This window comes from Myotis daubentonii, chromosome 15 (genome assembly GCF_963259705.1).
Source record: "Myotis daubentonii chromosome 15, mMyoDau2.1, whole genome shotgun sequence".
Lineage (NCBI taxonomy): Eukaryota > Metazoa > Chordata > Mammalia > Chiroptera > Vespertilionidae > Myotis > Myotis daubentonii.
In genome coordinates this window covers 5,733,391-5,758,265 of record NC_081854.1, presented here as the reverse complement: position 1 = coordinate 5,758,265, position 24,875 = coordinate 5,733,391, and the positions used below count along the sequence as shown (strand labels likewise).

Genomic DNA, 24,875 nt, shown 5'->3' with positions numbered 1-24,875 from the left:
TCCTCTCTGTAAAACATCAATAAAATATATTTTTTTAAAAAAGTGTTCTCTACATTGTGCATAGATTTAAAAACTAAAAAATTTCTAGCTGGTGTTGCTCAGTGGTTAAGCATCGGCGCATGCACAAGGATGTCCCCCATTCTATTTTTTATCAGGGCACATGCCTGAGTTGCAGGGTCTTTTCCAGACCAGCAGCAGCTTGAAGGAGGTAGCCCATCAATGATTCTCTCTCATTATTGATGATTCTCTCTCTCTTTCTCCTTCTCCCTTCCTCTCTGAAATCAATAAAAAATATTTTTAAAATCTCTAAAGAAATATATTTTTTAAAGGTAAAAATTATTAAAACACATTACACCAATACAAAAATTAATTTCCTAAATCAAAAAGGCACAAAATGAGTGAAATTCTAACATCCATATTTGTTATCCCATTGTCTTTTTGTTAAAGAAAATTGCCAAAACTCATGAAACATTAGGCAGAACATATGATCAGAGGTTTTAAGAAAGATACGGGCACAGAAAATATACATCTGAGAAAAGACTCACCATAAATTTCTAGAAAAAATACAACCAAACAGTGAGGTAGCATGACAAACTTACAAAACAAAATGTTTAAATAAATAATGATGGAGCAAACAAAATATTCCCTAGGGTATGAAGAATGTGAATCCCTCACACACCACTGGAAAAATACAAAAAAGTACACTCAGTTAAGGTTTATTTATTTTTAAAAAACAATCTAGCTTCGTGCCCACCCAGGGACGCCAAAAAAGAAAACAAAACCAAAAAAAACACCAATCTTACCCTGACCGGTTTGGCTCGGTGGCTGGAGCATCGGCCTGTGGACTGGTGAGTCCCGGGTTCGATTCCGGTCAGGGGCATGTCCCCAGTGGAGGGTGTGAAGGAGGCAGCTGATGGGTGTTTCTCTCTCATGGATGTTTCTAGCTCTCTGTCCCTTTCCCTTCCTCTCTGTGAAAAATCAATAAAATATATATATTTTTAAAAAACAATCTTTATTACTTATTAGCATACCATAGAGCTCGGCTATTGGGTGAGTCACTCCATTCTCAGTGAGACATGCTCATAGACATTGATGTTTTTTGTTTTTAAACATATTTCCTTATTGATTTCGGAGAGGAAGGGAGAGGGAGAGAGAATCATTGATGGCACCTCCTGAATGCCCACTACTGGGGATTCAATCCCAAACCCATACATGTGCCCTTGGCCGGAATCCAATCAGGGACCTTTTAGTTCATAGACTGACGCTCACTCCGGCTAGGGAAAGGCTTATTTTTTATTTTCAAAGAATAATTTATTAATTTTTAGAGAGAGAAGGGAGAGGGAGAGAAACATTGATGGAAGAGTGCCATATTGGCCAGTGACCTCCTGCACACCCACTTCTGTGGATCCAGCTCACAACACAGGCACATATCCCCACTGGCAATCAAATCCACAACCCTGTGCTGCACAAGATGATGGACAAGTACTGACCCACACCAGCCCCGGTGGTATATTCCATTTAGATCACAATTTGCTAACTTCAGTAAATTTAAACATTCATCTACTCAAAAACCACAGATTATGCACTGAAATTTTGACAAAGGTAAATAACACTTATATACATACAAGGAATTATACAGGAATGTTTGTACTAGCTTTATTAGAAATAAGTAAACATTTATTAAAATGGACAAATTGATGGTGATATATGATAAGAATATCAGAAAAAAAGATGAATTACTAGTATAACTTATTAAATCTCCAAGTATTTATGAAACATAAACTAAAGCAGAAAAATATTTAGAAAAATAAAGTTCTCTATGAAAACGGAATGTAAATCCATGGTTACTAGGAAAGCTGTGAAGAACAGGGACAGATTAAAAGAGGACATTATGCAATTACACAGAGACAGATATGGCCAGCATTATGACTATAACAATGGTTTCAGTTTCATGCACATGTCAAGATTTATGAAACACTATAACACGTGTAATTTACTCATTATACCTGTTAAAAATGGTTCAATGGTATTCTGAAAGAACAGGCTTGGCAACTCTATAGTCAATCCCCTTGTACTTATGCCCTCTGGGTGAGGGTCTCATCACAGTGACAGAAAATGTAACAAACAATGAAGAACTTTCACCCAAACCCAAAAGCCACATTCCTGGACTGAAGACAGCCTTTGTCTCCATCTTTCTTTTGATGCCAGCACCACAATGGCTCTGATGGAAACTTCTGAGAAACTACAGGAGCCACAAAACATCTTGATTATAATCAATGACAATGACTGCTCCACAGAAGATCTGGAGTCCCTCAGATCTGTGTACACACAGTTCTTGTAGTCTTTTCCTCAAAATAATTCCTGGATGCACAGTTAGATGAGGACCATTCCATCTAAATGGGTGCAGTCTCATCCAACAACAATTAGGTCAGTGTTTCTGTAGTGAAAGCGTTTCTCATGAATGCGATTGTCCTCAAACCAGTGACCTGTGAAATTGTAGGCATTAGGGCACACGGCCCTCTGCAAGACCTGGGCCAGAGATTCTCTTTAAACATATTAGCATCGCTTGCAAACAAGAAAAAAAAAACTCATGCTCCCAGACATACTTGAGGTTGTCCCAGCTACCCACTCTTTGGAGTGATCTCTGTGTCGCAAAGCATCCATCTTCACATGAGAAGTAGTGTCCACAATGCTTCCTAGGAAAACAAGGGCAGCAGTATAAATTTGCCAAAAACTGCTGAGCTAATTTCTGCACCATACTGTTCCCCCAAGAAAAAAAAGGTTTGAGACCCCATGAAAGTTTTTCACCTCATCATGCTTGGAAAGCCCAGATCTCCTTATAAACTAATCTATAGAGTAAATATAACACTCCAGATTAAAGAAGTCTTAGGAAAAAGCCTTCATTATTTTACAAGCCAAAGAACATGAGATTGGCAGATCTTCCATTGATGACTTGGGCACGCAATGAACTCATCATTAGCATCTACAGAAAGCATGTCCCTGAAAATGGCAGTTCTTCTGCAACACTGTTTATGGGGCCAACCGTAATGAGTCCTATGTGGCAACACATGACAGAGAAAGAAGAAAGAAAGAAGGGCTCAGGTATTCCTCATTTCCGTCAACAAATTAGACAACAGATTAACTTCCCTGGGCACATGAGGATGGTGATTGATGCCATCTGTAGAGACCTTATAGGTGGTTGAAGTGAAATACCTTCAGCAACAGAAATATGCAGTGACATAGATCTGGCAGGACATCTCTGTATGTTAGAACGTGCAACATAATTACATAGTGTTCCAACATAAAAACACAGAAACACAACAGCAAAAACACTTATGGGAACTTTACAGAATATAGGTGATTAAATGTATGAGATACAATTCAGAAAAATGAGGATTCACAAATTTTCTTGTAGTATTTTTAAGTCCTAAATAAGAAACTACATTTCCTACACAAATAAGAAATTTCTCACATTTGTAATTTCATGCGGAGAACGAATTTAGAAATTTGGCTGAGAGATTCCTCATATTAACTGCACTCATTAGGGATTTCTCCATTGTGAACTCTTTGATGATATAGGAGACCACTTCTGCCTTTATAAGATTTCCCACATTCACAACATTTATAAGGCTTTTCTCCTGTATGAACTCTCTGATGATGATGAAGGTGGGTCTTAGAGGTAAAAGATTTTCCACATTCATTGCATTTATAAGGCTTTTCTCCTGTATGAAGTCTCTGATGATGAGAGAGGGCAGAGCTCTGGGTAAAAGATATCCCACATTCACTGCATTTATAAGGCTTTTCTCCAGTGTGAACTCTCTGATGTTGATGAAGGATGTTCTTAGAGGTAAAAGATTTCCCACATTCACTGCATTGATAAGGCTTTTCTCCAGTGTGAACTCTCTGATGATATTGGAGACCACTGATACTTTTAAAACACTTCCCACATTCACTGCATTTATAAGGCTTTTCTCCCGTATGAACTCTCTGATGATAACGAAGTGCATTGCTCCGGGCAAAAGATTTTCCACACTCACTGCATTGATAAGGCTTTTCTCCAGTGTGAATACGCTGATGACAATGAAGGTCACTAGTAGTGGTAAAAGATTTTCCACACTCACTGCATTTATGAGGCTTTTCTCCTGTATGAACTCTCTGATGTTGATGAACGTCAGCCTTAGCGATAAAAGCTTTCCCACACTCACTGCATTTATAAGGCTTTTCTCCAGTGTGACCACTCTGTTGATAATGAAAGCTAGAATATTTGGTGAAATATATTCCACATTCAGAGCACACACAACACCCACTTCCAAGATGGACACCTTTTACCTGAATAAACGTGTGGGTGCAACTAATGTCTCTCTTACATTCTTTTCTACTGTAATAATTTCTTCTCCTTTGAAATGAAATCCCACACATTGAAATTGCGGTTGGGCTGTCCTTGGTCTGAGTAGCCTTTAGGTGGACATGTCCTGACCCCGTAAGGACACCCTGCCCAACCTCCCCGCATGTGAAACGATTCTGGGACACATTGAAATTGCAGCTGTTTGCAAGTGAGATCTTGTCCACACCTCTAGTGAAAGACTTCTCTTTCACATGCTGCTGGTGAAATTTTGCACGGAAATAAAATTGTTTTGCACACGCCCCACACCTCAACAGTATCTGTGGGTGTTGGGTTCCCTGCTGCTCCATCATGTGGAAAATGTTTCCCAAGACCACCCCACAACTCTCACAGGGGTGGCTCTTGTGGGATGACAAGGCTACCTTGGGATTCCTTGCCTGTGACAATCTTACAGAAACCTTCTGTTCAGTCGTTGCCTCCACATTCTCTGCACCACAGCAGCAACCTGAAGAAAAGAAACGTAGCAAAAGTGCATGTTGACCTGATAAAAACAGAATATCTTCACCAGAATTGTTTATGTCACAAACTGGACATGAGTCCATACAATGATTTTCAAGACAAGTCAGTGAGACTCTCAGGAAATGGCTGTTATATATAACATGGCCCAAAAGGTCCCTGGATGAGGAAAATCTCAGCAACGGAGGACAGAAGCATAAGCTGGCACAAAAAGAAGAGAGGCAGGGTCTGCTCATTATTACTCCACAAATGGCTTCCTTTAGGACCTTTCATGCTGGCGATATGAGTCTGTGTAAAATAATTTCAATGTGCTCAAACCCATAAAATATCAATCATAGTAAAGAACGTGCTGTTCAGCGTCCATATAATACGTGTGCACTTTAAGCTCTGCAGGCATGCAACAGCATTGGAGTGCAGTAAAGCGAGACATGTGATAGAGGCAGAGGTGCAAAGCTGAAAGAGGATAAGGTTATCCATGGGCTGGGAATCCGAGTAGAATGATCACTATTAAAACTGAGTCATACGCAAGGTGTCAACATTAAGCAAGAAGAAGTCGAATTGGGAGAGGAGTGGGCAATGGTAAGAAAACATTTTTGTTGTTGAACAAAATGGCTTCCTAGTTATGAACATAAAAGAGTCCAGGCATGAAAACCGCCCCCAGAATCCTTCACCAAGGCAAGACTGCCTCTGGGTCTACCCTGTCATTGATAAAGTCATGTTTCTCCTGTGATGCACCATTGATGTTCTTTGTGAACGGTAACGCTGAGATGAGCTTGGCGTGCAGGATTGAGTTTAGAGAAGCAGAGGGCTATTGCTAGTCAGGTAAGTAGCAAAGGCCCCCAAAGCCCTCATGGCTTTTATTTAGGGAGCACAGCAAATAACAATGGAGTACAGCAAGTGACAATGATTAACAGGCATGCTTGTGAGATCATCTGAGCTAAGTTATACATTACACTATTAATTTCCTATGTTATACAAAGACTCTTTCCACCTGCAGCAGTGCACCCTCCCTTGAACTTTCCATGCCCTTATGGACTATTTATCACCTCATGGAAAGTTCTGCCTCTGAACAGTAAGTCTTGTTTGCAAGACTTTGTTCTGACGTGGCCCGCTTGCAGGCTCCCGTCTTTTCTTGGCAGAACGTCCTCTTCTAGTTAACTTCTCATTCCACATGTCCAGCTACATTTCCCCCCTTTTTTGTTTTGCTTCAGGTTCATGACAGAGAAGATAGCAAAGCTGTTTCATTATAAGGTACAGGGGTGACATATAAACTAGTACGGTTCCAATCACATTTTAACTGTAATCACCTTTGGAGACTAACAATTTGGTCCCCTAATAAAACTACTGATTGTTCAAGATTGGCTGATTGTTCACTGATTTCACTATCAATTTTCTGTTAAGAACTCCATAACCGTTCTGAATCTTTATGCCAGTCTTGAACAAAAGCAGCAGTTGGACTGATCGCTGTAATGCTACCCCAGCTGCTGCAGCAGTTGCTGTTATAGTAATTAATCTAAGAATTACAGCACTTAATATGCCAATAAACCATTTTTTAAAATATTATTTTATTGATTTTTTACAGGGAGGAAGCGAGAGAGATAGAGAGTTAGAAACATCGATGAGAGAGAAACATCCATCAGCTGCCTCCTGCACATCTCCTACTGGGGATGTGCCCACAACCCAGGTACATGCCCTTGACTGGAATCGAAACTGGGACCCTTCAGTCCGCAAGCCGACGCTCTATCCACTGAGCCAAACCAGCTAGGGCTCATCATTGATGTTTTTATCTCTCTCTCCTTTTCCTCTAGGAAATAAAAAATACATATACTTAAATAAATAAATAAATAATTACTTTAAAGAATAAATAAATATCCCTAGCCCCTGTGCTTCACTGATGACAGTGCTGCCTTGTGCACTGGAGGGCTAGGGTTTGATTCCCAGTCAAAGGTAGATACCTGGGTTGAAGGTCCAATCCCCACTCACAGTAGAAGCAACATGTGGGAGGCAGCCAATCGATGTTTCGCTCTCTCTCTCTCTCTCTCACTCTCTCTCTCTGTCTCCCACTCTCTCTATAAAAAAATCAATCAGTGGAAAAAATATCCTCACTATTCGGGTGAGGATAAAAGAAGAATGAAGAATTAAAATCACCCACAGCCAACATCATACTCAATGGACAAAAACTAACACCATTTCCCCTAAGAACAGGAACAAGACAGGGATGCCCACTCTCACCACTCCTGTTCAACATAGTACTGGAAGTGTTAGCCATTGCAATTCGGCAAGAAGAAGAAATAAAAGGCATCCAAATTGGAAAAGAGGAAGTAAAACTGTCCTTATTTGCAGACAACATGATATTATACATACAAAATCCTAGAGATTCCATCAAAAAGCTACTAGACTTAATACATGAATTTGGCAATGTAGCAGGATACAAAATTAACCCCAAGAAATCTGAGGCATTTCTATACACCAATAGTGAACTTTCAGAAAGAGAGATTAAAAAAACAATCCCGTTTACCATTGCACCAAAAAAATTAAGCTACCTAGGAATAAACTTAACTAAAGAGGTAAAAGACCTCTACTCAGAAAACTACAGGACGTTGAAAAAAGATATAGAGGAAGACATAAACAGATGGAAGAACATACCATGTTCATGGATTGGTAGAATCAACATCATTAAAATGTCCATACTACCCAAAGCAATCTATAAATTCAACGCACTTCCCATTAAAATACCAATGGCGTACTTCAGAGATCTAGAACGAACTTTCCAAAAATTCATCTGGAATAAAAAAAGACCCCGAATAGCTGCAGCAATCCTGAAAAAGAACAAAGTAGGTGGGATCTCAATACCAGATATCAAGTTGTATTACAAAGCCACTGTTCTCAAAACTGCCTGGTACTGGCACAAGAATAGGCATATAGATCAATGGAATAGAATAGAGACCCCAGAAATCGGCCCGAACCAATATGCTCAATTAATATTTGACAAAGGAGGCAAGAACATACAATGGAGCCAAGATAGTCTCTTCAATAAATGGTGTTGGGAAAATTGGACAGATATATGCAAGAAAATGAAACTAGACCACCAACTTACACCATACACAAAAATAAACTCAAAATGGATAAAGGACTTAAATGTACGACAGGAAACCATAAAAATTCTAGAAGAATCCAAAGGCAACAAAATCTCAGACATATGCCCAAGCAATTTCTTCACTGATACAGCTCCTAGGGCACTGGAAACTAAAGAAAAAATGAACAAATGGGACTACATCAAAATAAAAAGCTTCTGCACAGCAAAAGAAACCATCAACAAAACAACGAGAAAACCCACTGTGTGGGAAAACATATTTGCCAATGTCATATCTGATAAGGGCCTAATCTCCAAAATTTATAGGGAACTCATACAACTTAACAAAAGAAAGATAAACAATCCAATCAAAAAATGGGCAAAGGACCTAAATAGACACCTTTCAAAAGAGGACATCCAGAAAGCCAAGAGACATATGAAAACATGCTCAAAGTCACTAATCATCCAAGAGATGCAAATCAAAACAGCAATGAGGTACCATCTCACACCTGTCAGACTGGCTATCATCAACAAATCAACAAACGACAAGTGCTGGAGAGGATGTGGAAAAAAAGGAACACTTGTGCACTGCTGGTGGGAATGCAGACTGGTGCAGCCACTATGGAAGACAGTATGGAGTTTCCTTAAAAAACTGAAAATGGAACTCCCATTTGACCCTGTGATCCCACTTCTAGGAATATATCCCAAGAAAACAGAAACACCAATCAGAAAGGATATATGCACCCCTATGTTCATAGCAACACAATTCACCATAGCTAAGATCTGGAAACAGCCTAAGTGCCCATCAGTAGATGAATGGATTAGAAAACTGTGGTACATCTACACGATGGAATACTATGCTGCTCTAAAAAGGAAGGAACTCTTACCATTTGCAACGTCATGGATGGAACTGGAGAGCATTATGCTAAGTGAAATAAGCCAGTCAATAAAGGAAAAATACCACATGATATCACTCATTCATGGACAATAGAGACCATTATAAACTTTTGAACAATAATAGATACAGAGGCAGAGCTGCCTCAAACAGATTGTCAAACTGCAGCGGGAAGGCCGGGGAGGGTTGGGGGGCAGGAGGTAGGGGGGTAAGAGATCAACTAAAGGACTTGTATGCATGCATATAAGCATAACCAATGGACATAAGGCACTGGGGGATAGGGGAGGCTAGGGGACTGTCTAGGGCGGGGGGATAAAATGGACACATATGTAATACCCTTTGTAATACTTTAAGCAATAAAAAAAAAAAAGAATTAAAATCAGAAAAGTTATAGGATGCAAAATAAACATACAACCATTAGTTCCATTTCTACAACCTAATGAGAAATTCTTTGATGGAAAAATGAAGAATGTAATCAAATTTACAAAAGAATCCAAAACAATAAAACCCAAAGGAATAAATTCAACCAAAATGTGAAACATCTGTACAGTGAGTACTATAAGACAGTGATGAAAAGAATGAAAGAAAACCCAAATCAGTTGAAAGACAACCTGTGTTCATGGATCTGAAAATGAAATATGGTGGAGATAGCTATCGTACACAAGGCAAACTACAGATTAAATGCAATCCCAATAACTCCAATGGTATATTACAAAGAAATGAATAGAGCCCTGACCAGTTTGGTTCATTGGATTGAGCATCGGCCTGCGGACTCAATGGTCCCGGGTTCGATTCCTGTCAAGGGCATGTACCTTGGTTGCGGGCACATCCCCAGTAACGGGCGTGCAGGAGGTAACTGATGGACGTTTCTCTCTCATCGATGTTTCTAACTCTCTATCCTTCTCCCTTCCTCTTGTAAAAAATCAATAATATATATATATATATATATATATATATATATATATATATATATATATATATATATATATAAATGAAATGAACAGAAAATCTGGAAATGGAATCAAAAGACCTCCATTAACAAAAGCAATCTTTTTATAAAAAATATATTTTATTGATGATTTTTTACAGAGAGGAAGGGAGAGGGATAGAGAGTTAGAAACATCGATGAGAGAGAAACATTGATCAGCTGCCTCCTGCACACTCCATACTGGGTATGTGCCCGCAACCAAGGTACATGTTCTTGACCAGAATCGAAACTAGGCCCCTTGAGTCCCCCGGCCGAGGCTCTATCCACTCAGCAAAATGGGCTAGGGCAGTGGTCGGCAACTGCGGCTTGCAAGCCACATGAGGCTCTTTGGCCCCTTGAGTGTGGCTCTTCCACAAAATACTGACTTCTGCGCATGGGCCACTAAGTTTTTTAATCGCACTGTACCTGCACGCTCGCACATGGTATTTTGTGGAAGAGCCACACTCAAGGGGCCAAAGAGCCGCTTGTGGTTTGCGAGCCACAGTTTACCGACCACTAGAGGGCAACAAAAGCAGTCTTGAGCAAGAAGAAAGCTGGTGGCATCACACTTCCTGACTTCAATTTATTACAAAGAGAAAGCAAGCAAACAGTGTGTTGCTGGAGAAACACAGACACGTATATCAAGAGAACAGAACAGAAAACAGAAAAAAACCCCAGGCATATACTTTTAAGTAATCTTAGACAAAGCTGCAAGCCACAGAAGGGAAAGATAGTTTCTTTAACGAATGGTGCTGGTATAAATGGACATTCACATGTAAAACAACAAAACTGGACAGCACTGATAAAATCTAAGCCAACCTGTATGACAGAATTAAATGTCAGCACTAAAACTTAAAACTCCTCAGGACAACCTAGAGAAAAAGTTTTGGAGGTTTGTTTTGGACAGGATTTTCTGAATGTGACACCAACCACCGCACAAAATAGAAAACATAAACAGTCCACACCGCAACAAATAAGGGAAAATAGCGTCTTCACTGCACAACAGCAATAAACAAAGTGAAATGAAAGGCAATCTAGAGAACAGAAGAAAATACTTGCAAACCATATGAAGGAATCCCTTGGAGATATTGTGGATTCGGCTATGACCAGCACAATAAAGCTAATATTGCGATATAGACAGAAATTCACACAGAGTTGCAGTTCCCCAGGAAAAACGAAGGTATGTTAATACTATACTGCAGGCTAATAACAATGCAATCAATGACTCTGCCTCAAAAGCAAAGTCTATATAACTTCATTAACAATATTTAATTGCTAAGCACTCGTAACAAGCACCTGAGCTTGCTAGAAACATGGTGGCACTAGACCTGCTGAATGCAGGGTTGCCAACAACATGGACTTTGTAGAAAAGCAGGTTTGGGGGAGTAATATCTGCAAAGAACTATTAAGCACATGCAAAAATATGTCTTTCTGTATGTAATAAGCAAATAATATAAAAAATATATAAGGTATTCAAAAGACTCTAATAAAAAAATACAGTTAGTAAATAGGATAAGGATGTGGAGACTGTTTTTCAAAAATATATACACACTAAAGGCCCAGTGCATGAAATTCGTGCACTTGGGGGGGGGTGGTTCTCAGCCCAGCCTGCACCCTCTCCAATCTGGGACCCCTCTCACAATCCAGGACTGCTGACTCCTAACTGCTTGCCTGCCTGCCTGCCTGAATGCCCCTAACTGCTTCTGCCTGCCAGCCTGATCCCCTAACCACTCCCCCACCAGCCTGATCGATGCTAACTGCTCCCCTGCCAGCCTGAAGCCCCTAACTGCCCTCCCCTGCCAGCCTGGTCACCTCTAACTGCAGTTTCTTGCCAGCTGGGTCATCCCCAACTGCCCTCCCTGCTGGCCTGGTTCCCCCCAACTGCCCTCCCGTGCAGGCCTGGTCCCCCCAACTTCCCTCCAATGCAGGCATGGTCCCCCCCACCTGCCCTCCCCTGGAGGCCTGATCGCCCTCAACTGCCCTCCCCTGCAGGCCTGGTCACCTCCACTGCCCTCCCATGTTGGCCTCGTCCCCTCCAACTGCCCTCCCCTGCTGGCCTGTCCCTCCCAACTGCCCTCCCCTGCTGGCCTTGTCCCCCCTAACTGCCCTCCCCTGCTGGCCTTGTCCACCGCAACCGCCCTCCCATGCTGGTCTTGTCTCCCCCAACTCCCCTCCCATGCTGGCCTTATCCCGCCCTAACTGCCCTCCCCTGCTGGCCTTGCCACTGCAACTGCCCTCCCATGCTGGCGTTGTCCCCCCCAACTCCCCTCCCATGCTGGCCTTATCCCGCCCTAACTGCCCTCCCCTGCTGGCCTTGTCCCTCCCAACTCCCCTCCCCTGCTAGCCTTGTCCACCGCAACTGCCCTCCCATGCTGGCCTTGTCCCCCGCAACTCCCCTCCCATGCTGGCCTTATCCCGCCCTAACTGCCCTCCCCTGCTGGCCTTGTCCACTGCAAGTGCCCTCCCATGCTGGCCTTGTCCCCCCCAACTCCCCTCCCATGATGGCCTTATCCCGCCCTAACTGCCCTCCCCTGCTGGCCTTGTCCACTGCAAGTGCCCTCCCATGCTGGCCTTGTCCCTCCCAACTCCCCTCCCCTGCTAGCCTTGTCCACCGCAACTGCCCTCACCTGCAGGCCTGTCCCTCTCTATTGCCCTCCCTTGCTGGCCTTGTCCCCCTAAACTGCCCTCACCTGCAGGGGTTGTCCCCCAACTGCCCTCCCTTGCTGGCCTTGTCCCTCCCAACTGCCCTCCCCTGCTGGCCTTGTCCCCCCAACTGCCCTCCCCTGCTGGCCTTGTCCCTCCCAACTCCCCTCCCCTGCTAGCCTTGTCCCGCCCTACCTGCCCTCACCTGCTGGCCTTGTCCCTCCCAACTGCCCTCCCCTGCTGGCCTTGTCCACCGCAACTGCCCTCCCCTGCTAGCCTTGTCCCTCCCAACTGCCCTCCCCTGCTGGCCTTGTCCCCCCAACTGCCCTCACCTGCAGGCATTGTCCCCCCAACTCCCCTCCCATGCTGGCCTTGTCCCCCCAAACTGCCCTCCCCTGCTGGCCTTGTCCCTCCCAACTGCCCTCCCCTGCTGGCCTTGTCCCTCCCAACTGCCCTCCCCTGCTGGCCTTGTCCCTCCCAACTGCCCTCCCCTGCTGGCCTTGTCCCCCCAACTGCCCTCACCTGCAGGCATTGTCCCCCCAACTGCCCTCCCCTGCTGGCCTTGTCCCTCCCAACTGCCCTCCCCTGCTGGCCTTGTCCACCGCAACTGCCCTCCCCTGCTAGCCTTGTCCCTCCCAACTGCCCTCCCCTGCTGGCCTTGTCCCCCCAACTGCCCTCACCTGCAGGCATTGTCCCCCCAACTCCCCTCCCATGCTGGCCTTGTCCCCCCAAACTGCCCTCCCCTGCTGGCCTTGTCCCTCCCAACTGCCCTCCCCTGCTGGCCTTGTCCCTCCCAACTGCCCTCCCCTGCTGGCCTTGTCCCTCCCAACTGCCCTCCCCTGCTGGCCTTGTCCCCCCAACTGCCCTCACCTGCAGGCATTGTCCCCCCAACTCCCCTCCCATGCTGGCCTTGTCCCCCCAAACTGCCCTCCCCTGCTGGCCTTGTCCCTCCCAACTGCCCTCCCCTGCTGGCCTTGTCCCTCCCAACTGCCCTCCCCTGCTGGCCTTGTCCCTCCCAACTGTCCTCCCCTGCTGGCCTTGTCCCTCCCAACTGTCCTCCCCTGCTGGCCTTGTCCCCCCAAACTGCCCTCACCTGCAGGAGTTGTCCCCCCAACTGCCCTCCCCTGCTGGCCTTGTCCCTCCCAACTGCCCTCCCCTGCTGGCCTTGTCCACCGCAACTGCCCTCCCCTGCTAGCCTTGTCCCTCCCAACTGCCCTCCCCTGCTGGCCTTGTCCCCCCAACTGCCCTCACCTGCAGGCATTGTCCCCCCAACTCCCCTCCCATGCTGGCCTTGTCCCCCCAAACTGCCCTCCCCTGCAGGCCTGGTCTCCCCAATTGCCCTCTTCTGCAGGCCTGGTACCCCGCAACTGCACTCCCCTGCAGGCCTGGTCCACCCAACTGCCCTCCCCTGCAGGCCTGGTCCACCCAAATGCCCTCCACTGCAGGCCTTGTCCCTCCCAACTGCCCTCCCCTGCTGGCCTGGTCCCCCCCCAAGTGCCCTCCCCTGCTGGCCTGGATCCCCCCAAGTGCCCTCCCCTGCTGGCCTGGTTCCCCCCAAGTGCCCTTTCCTGCTGGCCTGATTGCCCACAACTGCCCTCCCCTGCTGGCCTGGTCCCCCCCCAAGTGCCCTCCCCTGCTGGCTTGGTTCCCCCCAAGTGCCCTTTCCTGCTGGCCTGATTGCCCACAACTGCCCTCCCCTGCCGGCCATCTTGTGTGTTGGAGTGATGGTCAATATGCATATTTACCCCTTTATTATATAGGATTACCAATAGGAATATAGAAAATGCTTTCCTCACTAATTAAGGTGGAATCCTTTAAGCTTCCTGCAACACAGCCAACCACAACTCCTTCCCTGTGAGTTTAGTGCAGCGGGGAGTATTGGGACTTCAGGAATAGAAGGGAGCAGTGGAAACAGACCAACCCTCCCCAGGACAGCAACTACCCAGGAAACTGGAAAATCAAGCAGTACCACAGTCTACCTGGGAGGACACAGCACACCCTGGGAGATGGGGCCTGGGAAACCTCAAAGCCAAGTCCAGGTCACTGGTGAGAGTGAGGGTCTTACCCAGGGAGGATATAAGTTCAAAGTTCTCCAGCATCACATTCAGGTACAGCTGTCTCTGACCCTCATCAAGGAGGCTCCATTCCTCCCTGGAGAAGTACAGGGCAATGTCCTCAAAGGTCACGCCAACCTGTCAGAATGGAGACAACTGTAACCAGAGCTGCCTTTCTGAGAACCAGTAACTCTACTCCTTACACATCTTCACCCCCCCCCCCCCACCTCCTCCAGGGCACCGGGTTAGTGTGGACACCAGACCCTAATGCCAGTGCAGGCTGCTCTCTCATCACAGTCCCATTACTCACTGCATGGCCCTCAGCAGAGCAGCTGGGTTGGGTGGGAAGGACTGGGGGAGGGGAGAGGGCAATGCCATTTCAGGTCTGGGCGATGCCTGCAGGGCCCCAGCCTTCCTGCCAAGCAACACCACTGCAGTCTCCTAGATCCTGCCGCCAAGACAAAGCCAAGCATCGGTTTATGCTTCACCTTTAATCCCCACACCAGGTCCGGGACCATCAGCTCACACTTCCTCCAGATGTGCACACCACTGGGTAATGTTCATCCCCTTCCCATGTTCAGTCCCCAGGTTCACTCCCTCAGCTCTGCCCCCTTCCTGCTCCAATGCCACTGGATCTCGCTGGACTCACCCATGAACTTGGCATATGGCGTGTAGAGAGCTTGTAGTCCAGCCGGATCCAGGACCCCCCCAGGCCCCTGATGGACCCACAGCCGGGAAAGCCCCGAGTGAGTCTGTGCCGTCCTCCCTGCAGCCTCTGATCTTTCCGTCAATACTCACAGCCACATCCTCAGGGACCTTCAGATGCAAGTCACCCCTGTCCTCTCTCCCCTCCACCTTCCTCACGGTCCTCCACGCGGGACTGAGCTGCAGGACGGGACAGGCGCCCTCCCCAGGCTGTGGTGTGTGTGTGAGGAGGCGGTGAGGGCCCGGGGGACTCAACTCACCTCAGCCCGTCTCCTCAGCGGGGGCGCCGCCATTGCCCTCTGTGGGCTGAGCCGGGCGGGAGTAGAAGCCGCTGCAGGAATGGCGGTCCCTGGCCCGGCCCTGGCGTGGGTCCGGGCGGTGACTCCGAGCTTCAATCCCACGTGTGAGCTGTGAGCACCACTGGAGGCTCCCACCATTGGCTGTCAGGCGGGGAAAAGCACTCTCCGGCCTCCTCCACTGGACTCTGAACGCAAGCACTCCCGACCGCCAGAGACAAGAACCTGAAAAGACAAAACGCGCCAGGGGACTACCGGTCCCGCCCTACAGAAGCGGCCGAACGGAAATGCCTTCTCTGAGCCCCCATTGGCTCAGCCTGGTGGCATTCCATGCTTGGCCTTGTGGGTAATGTAGTTTCTAAGCTCCAAGGCCAGGGTGCCGTATTTCTCAGGTGACTAAAGGACTGGATTTAGGCGCAAATAGCCCAAGAACACACCAAGTACACTAAGGGTCCTCTAGTGCCTTCATGGAGGTGATGTCCGGGGCAAGTTTGTTTCTCCAGCACCTGCGGGGCTGGTTTTGCATATCTCTCTTTAGGACCTGCTCTTTCTGAATGACAGGCATTGTTTGTTCATTCATGACTTTTGGCATGTGTCTCCTTCAGGCCAAATGTAGCTGGAGGAGGTTGATCAAGTCTCTAACTGCCTTAACCTGCCTCCATTGAATCCATTATACAAAGTTAAGGTCACAAAACAGACACTCATACTTAAGAGCATCTGCTTCTGATGCCACCAGAAGTGTCAGCTCTGCCTGGGCTGCAGTGTGGATAAGATGTCCAAGAGGCATGTGAAAAAACACTCTAAGTCACTGATCAACAGAGAGATGCAAATTAAAGCAACAATTAGAGACCACCCCCCCCCCCCAACTGTCAGAATGGCTGCCATCAACAAATCAACAAATGACAAGTGCTGGCAAGGATGTGGAAAAAAGGGAACCCTAGTACACTGCTGGAGGGAATGCAAACTGGTGCAGCCATTATGGAAAATCAGTATGGAGTTTTCGCAAAATTTAATATGGAACTGCCATTTGATCCAGTGATTCCACTTCTAAGAATAAATCCTAAGAAACGTGAAACAATCAGATAGAATATATGCACCCCTATGTTCATAGAAGCACAATTTACAATAGCAAAGATCTGCAAACAGCCCCATTGCCCATCAGTAGATGAGTAGATAAAAAAAAGCTGTGGTACATTTATACCATGGAATACTATGCAGTGGTAAAAAAGAAGAATCTCTTACCCTTTCAGACAGCATGCAGGGACCTGGAGAGCATCATGCTAAGTGAAATAAGTCAGTCAGAGAATGACAAGTATCACTTGATCTCACTCATATGTGGAATCTAATCAAATAAGCCGATGAATGGAGTGGATCCAGAGACATGGAAGCATGGAACTGAGTGCAGAATCTAAAAGGGAAGTCAGGGGATGGTAAAAAAGAAAAACACACACACACACACACACACACACACACACACTGTCAACTGAGTCTTGCGCATTTTTTTTTTCTGTTCTCTGAAAGCAACGGGAAAGCTCTAGCTTTCTGTCTTCTGAGTCTGCTCTAAATTTGTGTTTATAAATCTGTCTTCAGTCAGCTGGGTCCCTGGAAATGCTGATACCCCTCCACGTAACTTTCTCCTGCTTCACATGAGTCAATTGCTTTTGGTGTTGTTGTAATAAATGTCCAAACCTGTGAGAATTTTTCTAAGTTTATGTGACCCGATCAGGCAACAATTTCCAGGAAATAAAATAAGAACACATTGAGTAATGCTTAGGAGAATGGTAGTTGTGCACCTGTTTTATACATTAGACTCAAAGGAGAACACATAAGGGGATTACATGACATTCACAGGTGATAAATTAGGGGGGTGGGCTGAGGACGGAAATCTCTGGGATTAGATAAAAAGTAAAAAAAAAAAAAAAAAAAAAGACACAGCCCTAACCGGTTTGGCTAAGTGGATGGAGAGTCGGCCTGCGGACTGAAGGGTCCTAGGTTTGGTTCCAGTCAGGGGCATGTGCCTTGGTTGTGGGCATATCCCCAGTGGTGGGTGTGCAGAAGGCAGCTGATTGATGTTTCTCTCTCATCGATGTTTCTAGCTCTCTGTCCCTCTCCCTTCCTCTCTGTAAAAAATCAATAAAATATATAAAAAAATAGACACAAACTTCTTCTTAAATGTTATCAATAGTTAACAGTTAATATTTAACAGAATAACAATAGTAATTGGGGCTCTGTGGTCTCCTATGTTGACAAATTGTGCCCTTAGGAGTCTGTAAAAATGGAAATTTCCCTGAAAATCCAAAGGTATGTTATCCTAGATGCAAAAATACAATAGATAGGCTCAATAAGGCAAAGAGAGACCTTTGCAAAAACAAAACAAAACAAAAAACAACATAAAAAAATAAAAACAAGGCTAGGTCATAACTATTGCTTTAACTTACAAACCTTTATTTTCAAACCATCCTGTATGGTTACTTTTGGCCTCTGAGTTTGTAAAATTGGCCATGCCATGCTGGGCTCTCTCAGCTCAATAGGTATAGCATGTGCCATCATTTTTGTCCATACTAGAAGTTAGAACAGTGATGGCGATCCTATGACACGCGTGTCAGAGGTGCCACGCGAACTCATTTTTTTGGTTTATTTTTCTTTGTTAACTGGCATTTAAATATATAAAATAAATATCAAAAATATAAATCTTGCCCTAACTGGTTTGGCTCAGTGGATAGAGTGTCATCCTGCGGACTGAAGGGTCCCAGGTTGGATTCCAGTCAAGGGCATGTACCTTGGTTGCGGGCACATCCCCAGTGGGGGGTGTGCAGGAGGCAGCTGATCGATATTTCTCTCTCATTGATGCTTCTAACTCTCTATCCCTCTCCCTTCCTCTCTGCAAAAAAATCAATAAAATATATTTTGTTTTACTATGGTTGCAAATATCAAAAAATTTCTGTATGTGACTCAGCACCAGAGTTAAGTTAGGGTTTTACAAAATGCTGGCACGCCGAGCTCAAAAGGTTCGCCATCGCTGAGTTAGAACCTGTGGGTTGAGTAGAAAATTCAATGAATGGTTTCCTTCCTCGGGGACCCATTGCTGATGTCCTCCTGAACACAATGCTCCCAGTATTGCGGATGTCTTTTCATTTGGTCTCTTAGAAGTAGTCACTCGTCAGGTCAATAAAGCCTTTGGTTCTAAATGTGGTTAGGTATTTGTAAAGACAAGAAACAGGTCTTTCTGTTTCTTTTCTGTGACCTTCCAAAATTTATGAGAAGCACCTGCTAATTAAAACCCAAGATTGTTGGCTCCTCTAATTCAAATACCTGCTCTGTTCAAACTGCAAAACAAGATAAGCTACTGTCAAGGCTACATTCTTGTATCCCCCTCCTCCCTGCTGTTGTCACACCGCAGGGATAATTTGCACCAAGGAGTCTCTAGTTAGTAGAAAGTTCCTTTCCCGCCACCCCGTCAAACAAGCCTCTTTTGAACTCTTCATAATTTTTGCTCCAAGCATATTTTACACTCTTCGGAAAAATAGTAACATTTTGCCAGACTCTCTCCTGGAAAGCAAAGAAACAGTACCTTTAAAAGTCAGCCCCTCAAATCTACTCACCTTCAGCTCAGCCCAAGGCCCCTCCATTCTTTGTCCCTTAGCAACAGGCACTGCTGGAAAGCAGAAGCCACCCTTTCTTCCCTGCTTTGTAGTGTCTAGCAATACAGGCCCCTTCCTCTCTTGGAAAGTAAAATAAACTTCCTCTCTGCATCTCTTCTTTTAGGTGTGAATTCTTCCACAGCCCACATCTCAGCACAAACCCTAACAGAATTCCTTTTTAAAAAAATATATATTTTATTGATTTTTTACAGAGAGGAAGGGAGAGAGATAGAGAGACAGAAACATCGATGGGAGAGAAACATCGATCAGCTGCCTCCTGCACACCTCCTACTGGGGATGTGCCCGCAACCCAGGTCCATGCCCTTGACCGGAATCGAACCTGGGACCTTTCAGTCCGCAGGCCGACGCTCTATCCACTGAGCCAAACCGGTTTCGGCTAACAGAATTCCTTTATTCTTTGGAATTCAATGGGAGAAAGTGAGAGAATTGATATTGTAGAAAAAAAATAATTAATTTCCTTCTTTTCTAGGTTCTTTGGGTGGCCTAATAATTAAGTAGATAAAATATAGATTAACAGGGGGAAAACAACCAAAAAGTTATTAACCTGTAGACCTTAGTATACATGGAAACAACTCGAAAAATGGAGTAACTGACCAAAATGGCAAATACCTTCACCTCAAAAGCTACCTTCACCTACAGTAAAAAATGTGTGGGTTGCCGAAACCGGTTTGGCTCAGTGGGTAGAGCGTCGGCCTGCGGACTGAAAGGGGGGGATGTGCAGGAGGCGGCTGATCGATGTTTCTCTCTCATCGATGTTTCTGACTATCTCTCTCCCTTCCTCTCTGTAAAAAATCAATAAAATATATTTAAAAAAAAATGTGTGTGGCGAGTCAGTTAGGATGGATTGTCAGGTGAAGCACCGTAAGCACCTCAGTTGTGGCCCCGTGTGCTGTGCACTGCGGTGAGGGCCTGTATTCATAAGGACTTTGTCAACCCAAGCTCCATGGTGCACACACAGGGGACTGGGAAGGAGGATGTGAATCCAGAACATGATCCGGGCTGCAGGGAAAACATGGTGAGAGCCATTGTCTCATTCAGCCAGTAGTGATATACAGGACAGAGTCACATGGGCAGTGGGTCTTATGCATGAATAAGAGGTGAGCACCGATCTAATGAGACCAGGATCATGTAGGACTCCAGCATCACTTCCAACATTAGGTACCAGAATTCATGTCCATTGTCCCCTCTCCTGCAGGGTGAATGTCACTGCCACGTAGGAACATCACTTAAAGGGTCAAGCTGAGGCACAAAATTCATCACAGTGGATGGGATCACAGTCAGACACCCAATATGTGGGCACAAGTGCAGAGACCCAGACCAAATTACTGAGGTCTCCTGAGGGTCAAACTCTGTGCTGGCATCAAAGGGGAGGCAGACAAACAGCTCACTCTGAAAGCAGGTTCCCCTGAAGAAACCACTGCTGCTGAGAAATGATGGCTTTTCCCTGAACAGAGGGAGTCCAAGAGTAAGTGCTCTGAGATATAAAGGGAACAGGAGGAAACGCATAACTGCAACCATGGAAACAGGAGCTGTAGCTGAGCCACCCTGGTCCTCAGACTGTACCTGCTCCAGTGAGGGCTGCACATCAGCGGTAGAGACCGTGTCTGACGCTGGAGAAAACAATGGTTAAAATCCAGCCCCTTGAATCTGACACTTGTCTATGGTGTAAACTTGGGGAGCTGACTTCATTTCTCTGATACTGAATTATTTCAGCAACTTGATATGAGTTTTCACTTGCCCAGGTTGTTGCTAAAATTAAAAGAGAAAGTCCTCAAAAGTCTGTCACTGTAACGCTGGCAACAAGTACTCAGCTTGTTACTTTATTGATCTGGGAAGGCCAGAGTAAGGGCCATCAATCATCTGCATGTCACATTCAGCCACTGAGACTCAGGGAGCCCTAGTGTGTCTGCTGGAGATTCCCAGGTGGGGCCACCACAATGAGACCTGAGTGCCCACAGCACCTGCCTCCCTGCAGCAGAGTCAGCGGCTTCTTACAGGTCCCATTTCTCACTAAAATGCACCCAAAGACAAAGGTGCTTGTGGGCATCGGGGAGTGAGAAGTGCCTGCCTGGGAAGGTCTCTGCAGGAGCGGCTGGAGTTGCCAAGAAAGGAAGAGAGAGAGAATCATCAATGATCAGAGAGAATCATTGATCAGCTGCCTCCTGCAAGCTTCACACTGGGTGTAAACCACGGGGCCCAGGCATGTGCCCTGACTGGGAATTGAACCATGACCTCCTGGTACATAGGTCCACGTGGAACCACTGAGTCAAGCCAGCTGGCCTCTCATCATTGATGTTTCTATCCCTCTCTCCTGCTCTATGAATCAATAAAAATATTTAAAATTCTCTTATTCATTGAAAAGTAAAAAATATTAAAACATATTATTCCAATACAAAAAATATTTATTTCCTAAAGCTAAAAAGGCATAAAATGAGTGAAATTCCAACATCCATCTTTGTTGTTCCACTGTCCTTTTGTTAAAGAAAACTGCCCAAACTCACAGCACAGTAGGCAAAACATATGATAAGATGCTTTAACAAAGATACAAACTCAACAAATACACTTCTGAGAAAAGTCTCACCATAAATTCCTAGAAAAAATACAATCAAACAAAAGTGAGGTAGAATGGGAAAATTACAGAATTTGTTTAAATAAATGACAAAACAAAATATTTGCTAGAATGTGTAGAATGTAAAACCATCACACATAGGTGGAAAAATGCCAAAAGATACAATCAGTTCATTTGTATTTTTAAAGAATAGTTTATTGATTTTTAAAATATATATTTATTGCCCTAACCGGTTTGGCTCAGTGGATAGAGCGTCAGCCTGTGGACCGAGAGGTCCTGGGTTTGATTCCAGTCAAGGGCATGTACCTTGGTTGCGGGCACGTCCTCAGTGGGAGGTGTGCAGGAGGCAGCTGATCGATGTTTCTAACCCTCTATCCCTTTCTTATCTGTAAAAAATAAAAAAATATATATATAAAATATATATATATATATATATTGACCTCAGGAAGAAAAGGAGAGACAGAGAGATAGATAGAGGCACCAATGATGCAAGAGAATCATTGATTGGCTGTCTTCTGCACACCCCACACTGGGATTTGAGCCAGCAACTCAGGAATGTGCCCTGACTGGGAATCTAACCATGACCTCCTGGTTCATAGGTCAAAGCTCAATGACTATGACATGCTGGATGGGCAATTTTATTAATTTTTGGAGAAATAAAAAGGCAGAAGGAGAGAAACACAATGTGAGAGTGCAATATCAACCAGCTGCCTCCTGCACACCCAACTCCGGGGAGCTAGCACACAACCTAGGCACAATCCCAGCAATCCAATTGGTAACCCGACTGTGCATGGGATTACATCCAAACAAGTGAGCCACAACATCCATGATGGTATATTCAGTTTAGATTACAAAGTGCTAATCTTTGTAAATTTAAACATTCAAATACACAATGATCTAAATTATGCAATGAATTTTTGACAAAGTTAAATTAAACTTATATCCATATAAAGAATTATACAGGAGAGAACCAAGATGGCGGCATAGGTTAACGCTGGAGTTTGCTGCTTTGAACAACTACTTCAAAAGTGAAACTAAAACACGGAACGGACATCACCCAGAACCACAGGAACGCTGGCTGAGTGGAAGTCCTACAACTAGGAGGAAAGAGAAACGCATACCGACACTCAGAGGAGGCGCAGTGCTGAAGTCAAATTCTGAGGTGCGGAGTGCGCGGAGCGGGCTGGCGGCGGAGGGCGCGGTTGTTGTTTTCAATCGGGAGGGAGTCGCAGACTCTGAGCTCCAGATACAGGCGAGTCTTTAGGGACCCAGGCTCAAACGGGAGAAGCGGACTGTCTGGCTTCGGTCAGAGCGAGTGCAGCTTTCTCTCCGAGCCTTCCAGCGGGTGCTGGGACTCAGAGAGGCAGAGCCCCTGGGGACAGGACTGAGAGCCGCCATAACTGCTCTCTCCCGCCCACCCTGTTGATCCTGTTTGACCCGCCCCGCCCAAGCCCTGCACAGAGGCATTTACCGGATAGCCTCAGGCAAAGGCTAGATTAGCACCTCCCTAGAGGACAGAAGTTCTCTCACTGCTGACACAGCTGATTCTCATAGCCACTTGGCCTGGAGGTCAAACCCTCCCTGGAATTAGCTACAACAATCAAGATTTATCTATAAGACTGCGAACAAAGACCACTAGGGGGTGCACCAAGGAAGCATAACAAAATGCGGAGACAAAGAAACAGGACAAAATTGTCAATGGAAGAAATAGAGTTCAGAACCACACTTTTAAGGTCTCTCAAGAACTGTTTAGAAGCTGCCGATAGACTTAATGAGATCTACACGAAAACTAATAAGACCCTCGATCTTATATTGGGGAACCAACTAGAAATTAAGCACACATGGTCTGAAATAACGAATATTAAACAGACGCCCGACAGCAGACCAGAGGAGCGCAAGAATCAAGTCAATGATTTGAATTGCGAGGAAGCAAAAAACATCCAACGGGAAAAGCAAAATGAAAAAAGAATCCAAAAATGCGAGGATAGTGTAAGGAGCCTCTGGGACAGCTTCAAGCGTACCAACATCAGAATTATAGGGGTGCCAGAAGATGAGAGAGAGCAAGATATTGAAAACCTATTTGAAGAAATAATGACAGAAAACTTCCCCCACCTGGTGAAAGAAATGGACTTACAGGTCCAAGAAGCGCGGAGAATCCCAAACAAAAGGAATCCAAAGAGGACCACACCAAGACACATAATTAAAATGCCAAGAGCAAAAGATAAAGAGAGAATCTTAAAAACAGCAAGGGAAAGTAACTCAGTTACCTACAAGGGAATACCCATACGACTGTCAGCTGATTTCTCAACAGAAACTTTGCAGGCCAGAAGGGAGTGGCAAGAAATATTCAAAGTGATGAATACCAAGAACCTACAACCAAGATTACTTTATCCAGCAAAGCTATCATTCAGAATTGAAGGTCAGATAAAGAGCTTCACAGATAAGGAAAAGCTAAAGGAGTTCATCACCACCAAACCAGGATTATAAGAAATGCTGAAAGGTATCCTTTAAGAAGAGGAAGAGGAAGAAAAAGGTAAAGATACAAATTATGAACAACAAATATGCATCTATCAACAAGTGAATCTAAGAATCAAGTGAATAAATAATCTGATGAACAGAATGAACTGTTGATTATAATAGAATCAGGGACATAGAAAGGGAATGGACTGACTATTCTTGGGGGGGAAAGGGGTGTGGGAGATGTGGGAAGAGACTGGACAAAAATCGTGCACCTATGGATGAGGACAGTGGGTGGGGAGTGAGGGCAGAGGGTGGGGCGGGAACTGGGAGGAGGGGAGTTATGGGGGAAAAAAAAAAGGAACAAATGTAATAATCTGAACAATAAAGATTTAATTAAAAAAAAGAAAAGAAAAAAGAAACAATACAAGTCAAAAAAAAAAAGAAAAAAAAAAAGAATTATACAGAAATGTTTGAACCAGTTTTATTAAAAATACCAAAATATTCATAAAAAGGGAAAAACTGTTGAAACCGGTTTGGCTCAGTGGATAGAGCGTCGGCCTGTGGACTGAAAGGTCCCAGGTTCGATTCCGGTCAGGGGCATGTACCTGGGTTGCGGGCACATCCCCAATGGGAGATGTGCAAGAGGCAGCTGATCGATGTTTCTCTCTCATCGATGTTTCTGACTCTCTATCT

General features: G+C 45.0%; 3 protein-coding genes across 4 annotated transcripts in view; 1 reads left to right on the top strand and 2 right to left on the bottom strand.

The window, feature by feature from the left end:
* Positions 1-24,875, top strand: part of LOC132216086 (zinc finger protein 883-like) — a 681,654-nt gene that overhangs the window by 102,532 nt on the left and 554,247 nt on the right. The gene's annotated exons all lie outside the window — the stretch shown is intronic.
* LOC132216082 (zinc finger protein 883-like) overlaps positions 1,260-24,875 on the bottom strand; it is a 157,609-nt gene continuing 133,993 nt past the window's right edge. The window contains exon 4 of the transcript XR_009448698.1: positions 1,260-2,529. The gene's annotated coding sequence lies outside the window, so the exon portion shown is untranslated. The remainder of the gene's footprint in view (positions 2,530-24,875) is intronic.
* On the bottom strand, positions 2,527-16,588 carry LOC132216114 (zinc finger protein 211-like). 2 transcript variants are annotated; one of them, XM_059665207.1, is made up of 3 exons: positions 15,456-15,718; positions 14,502-14,628; positions 2,527-4,847 (listed from the first exon to the last, which is right to left on the bottom strand). In XM_059665207.1, exons 1-3 carry the CDS (start codon positions 15,630-15,632, stop codon positions 3,529-3,531), a joined length of 1,623 nt encoding a protein of 540 aa, XP_059521190.1. In that variant the 5' UTR covers positions 15,633-15,718; the 3' UTR covers positions 2,527-3,528. The 2 variants fall into 2 exon arrangements, with proteins under 2 accessions (XP_059521190.1, XP_059521191.1); XM_059665208.1 differs by lacking the exon at positions 2,527-4,847 and having other exon boundaries at positions 14,044-14,628; positions 15,456-16,588.

What these genes read in the sequence shown, in the direction of transcription:
- LOC132216114 (XM_059665207.1), bottom strand. Translation starts at nt 15,632, where the DNA reads ATGGTGGGAGCCTCCAGTGGTGCTCACAGCTCACACGTGGGATTGAAG. An exon ending in CGCTGAGGAGACGGGCTGAG is followed by an intron (nt 14,629 to 15,455) that starts GTGAGTTGAGTC and finishes CCATTCTGACAG; the next exon opens with GTTGGCGTGACCTTTGAGGA. An exon ending in TGAACTTATATCCTCCCTGG is followed by an intron (nt 4,848 to 14,501) that starts GTAAGACCCTCA and finishes TCTTTTCTTCAG; the next exon opens with GTTGCTGCTGTGGTGCAGAG.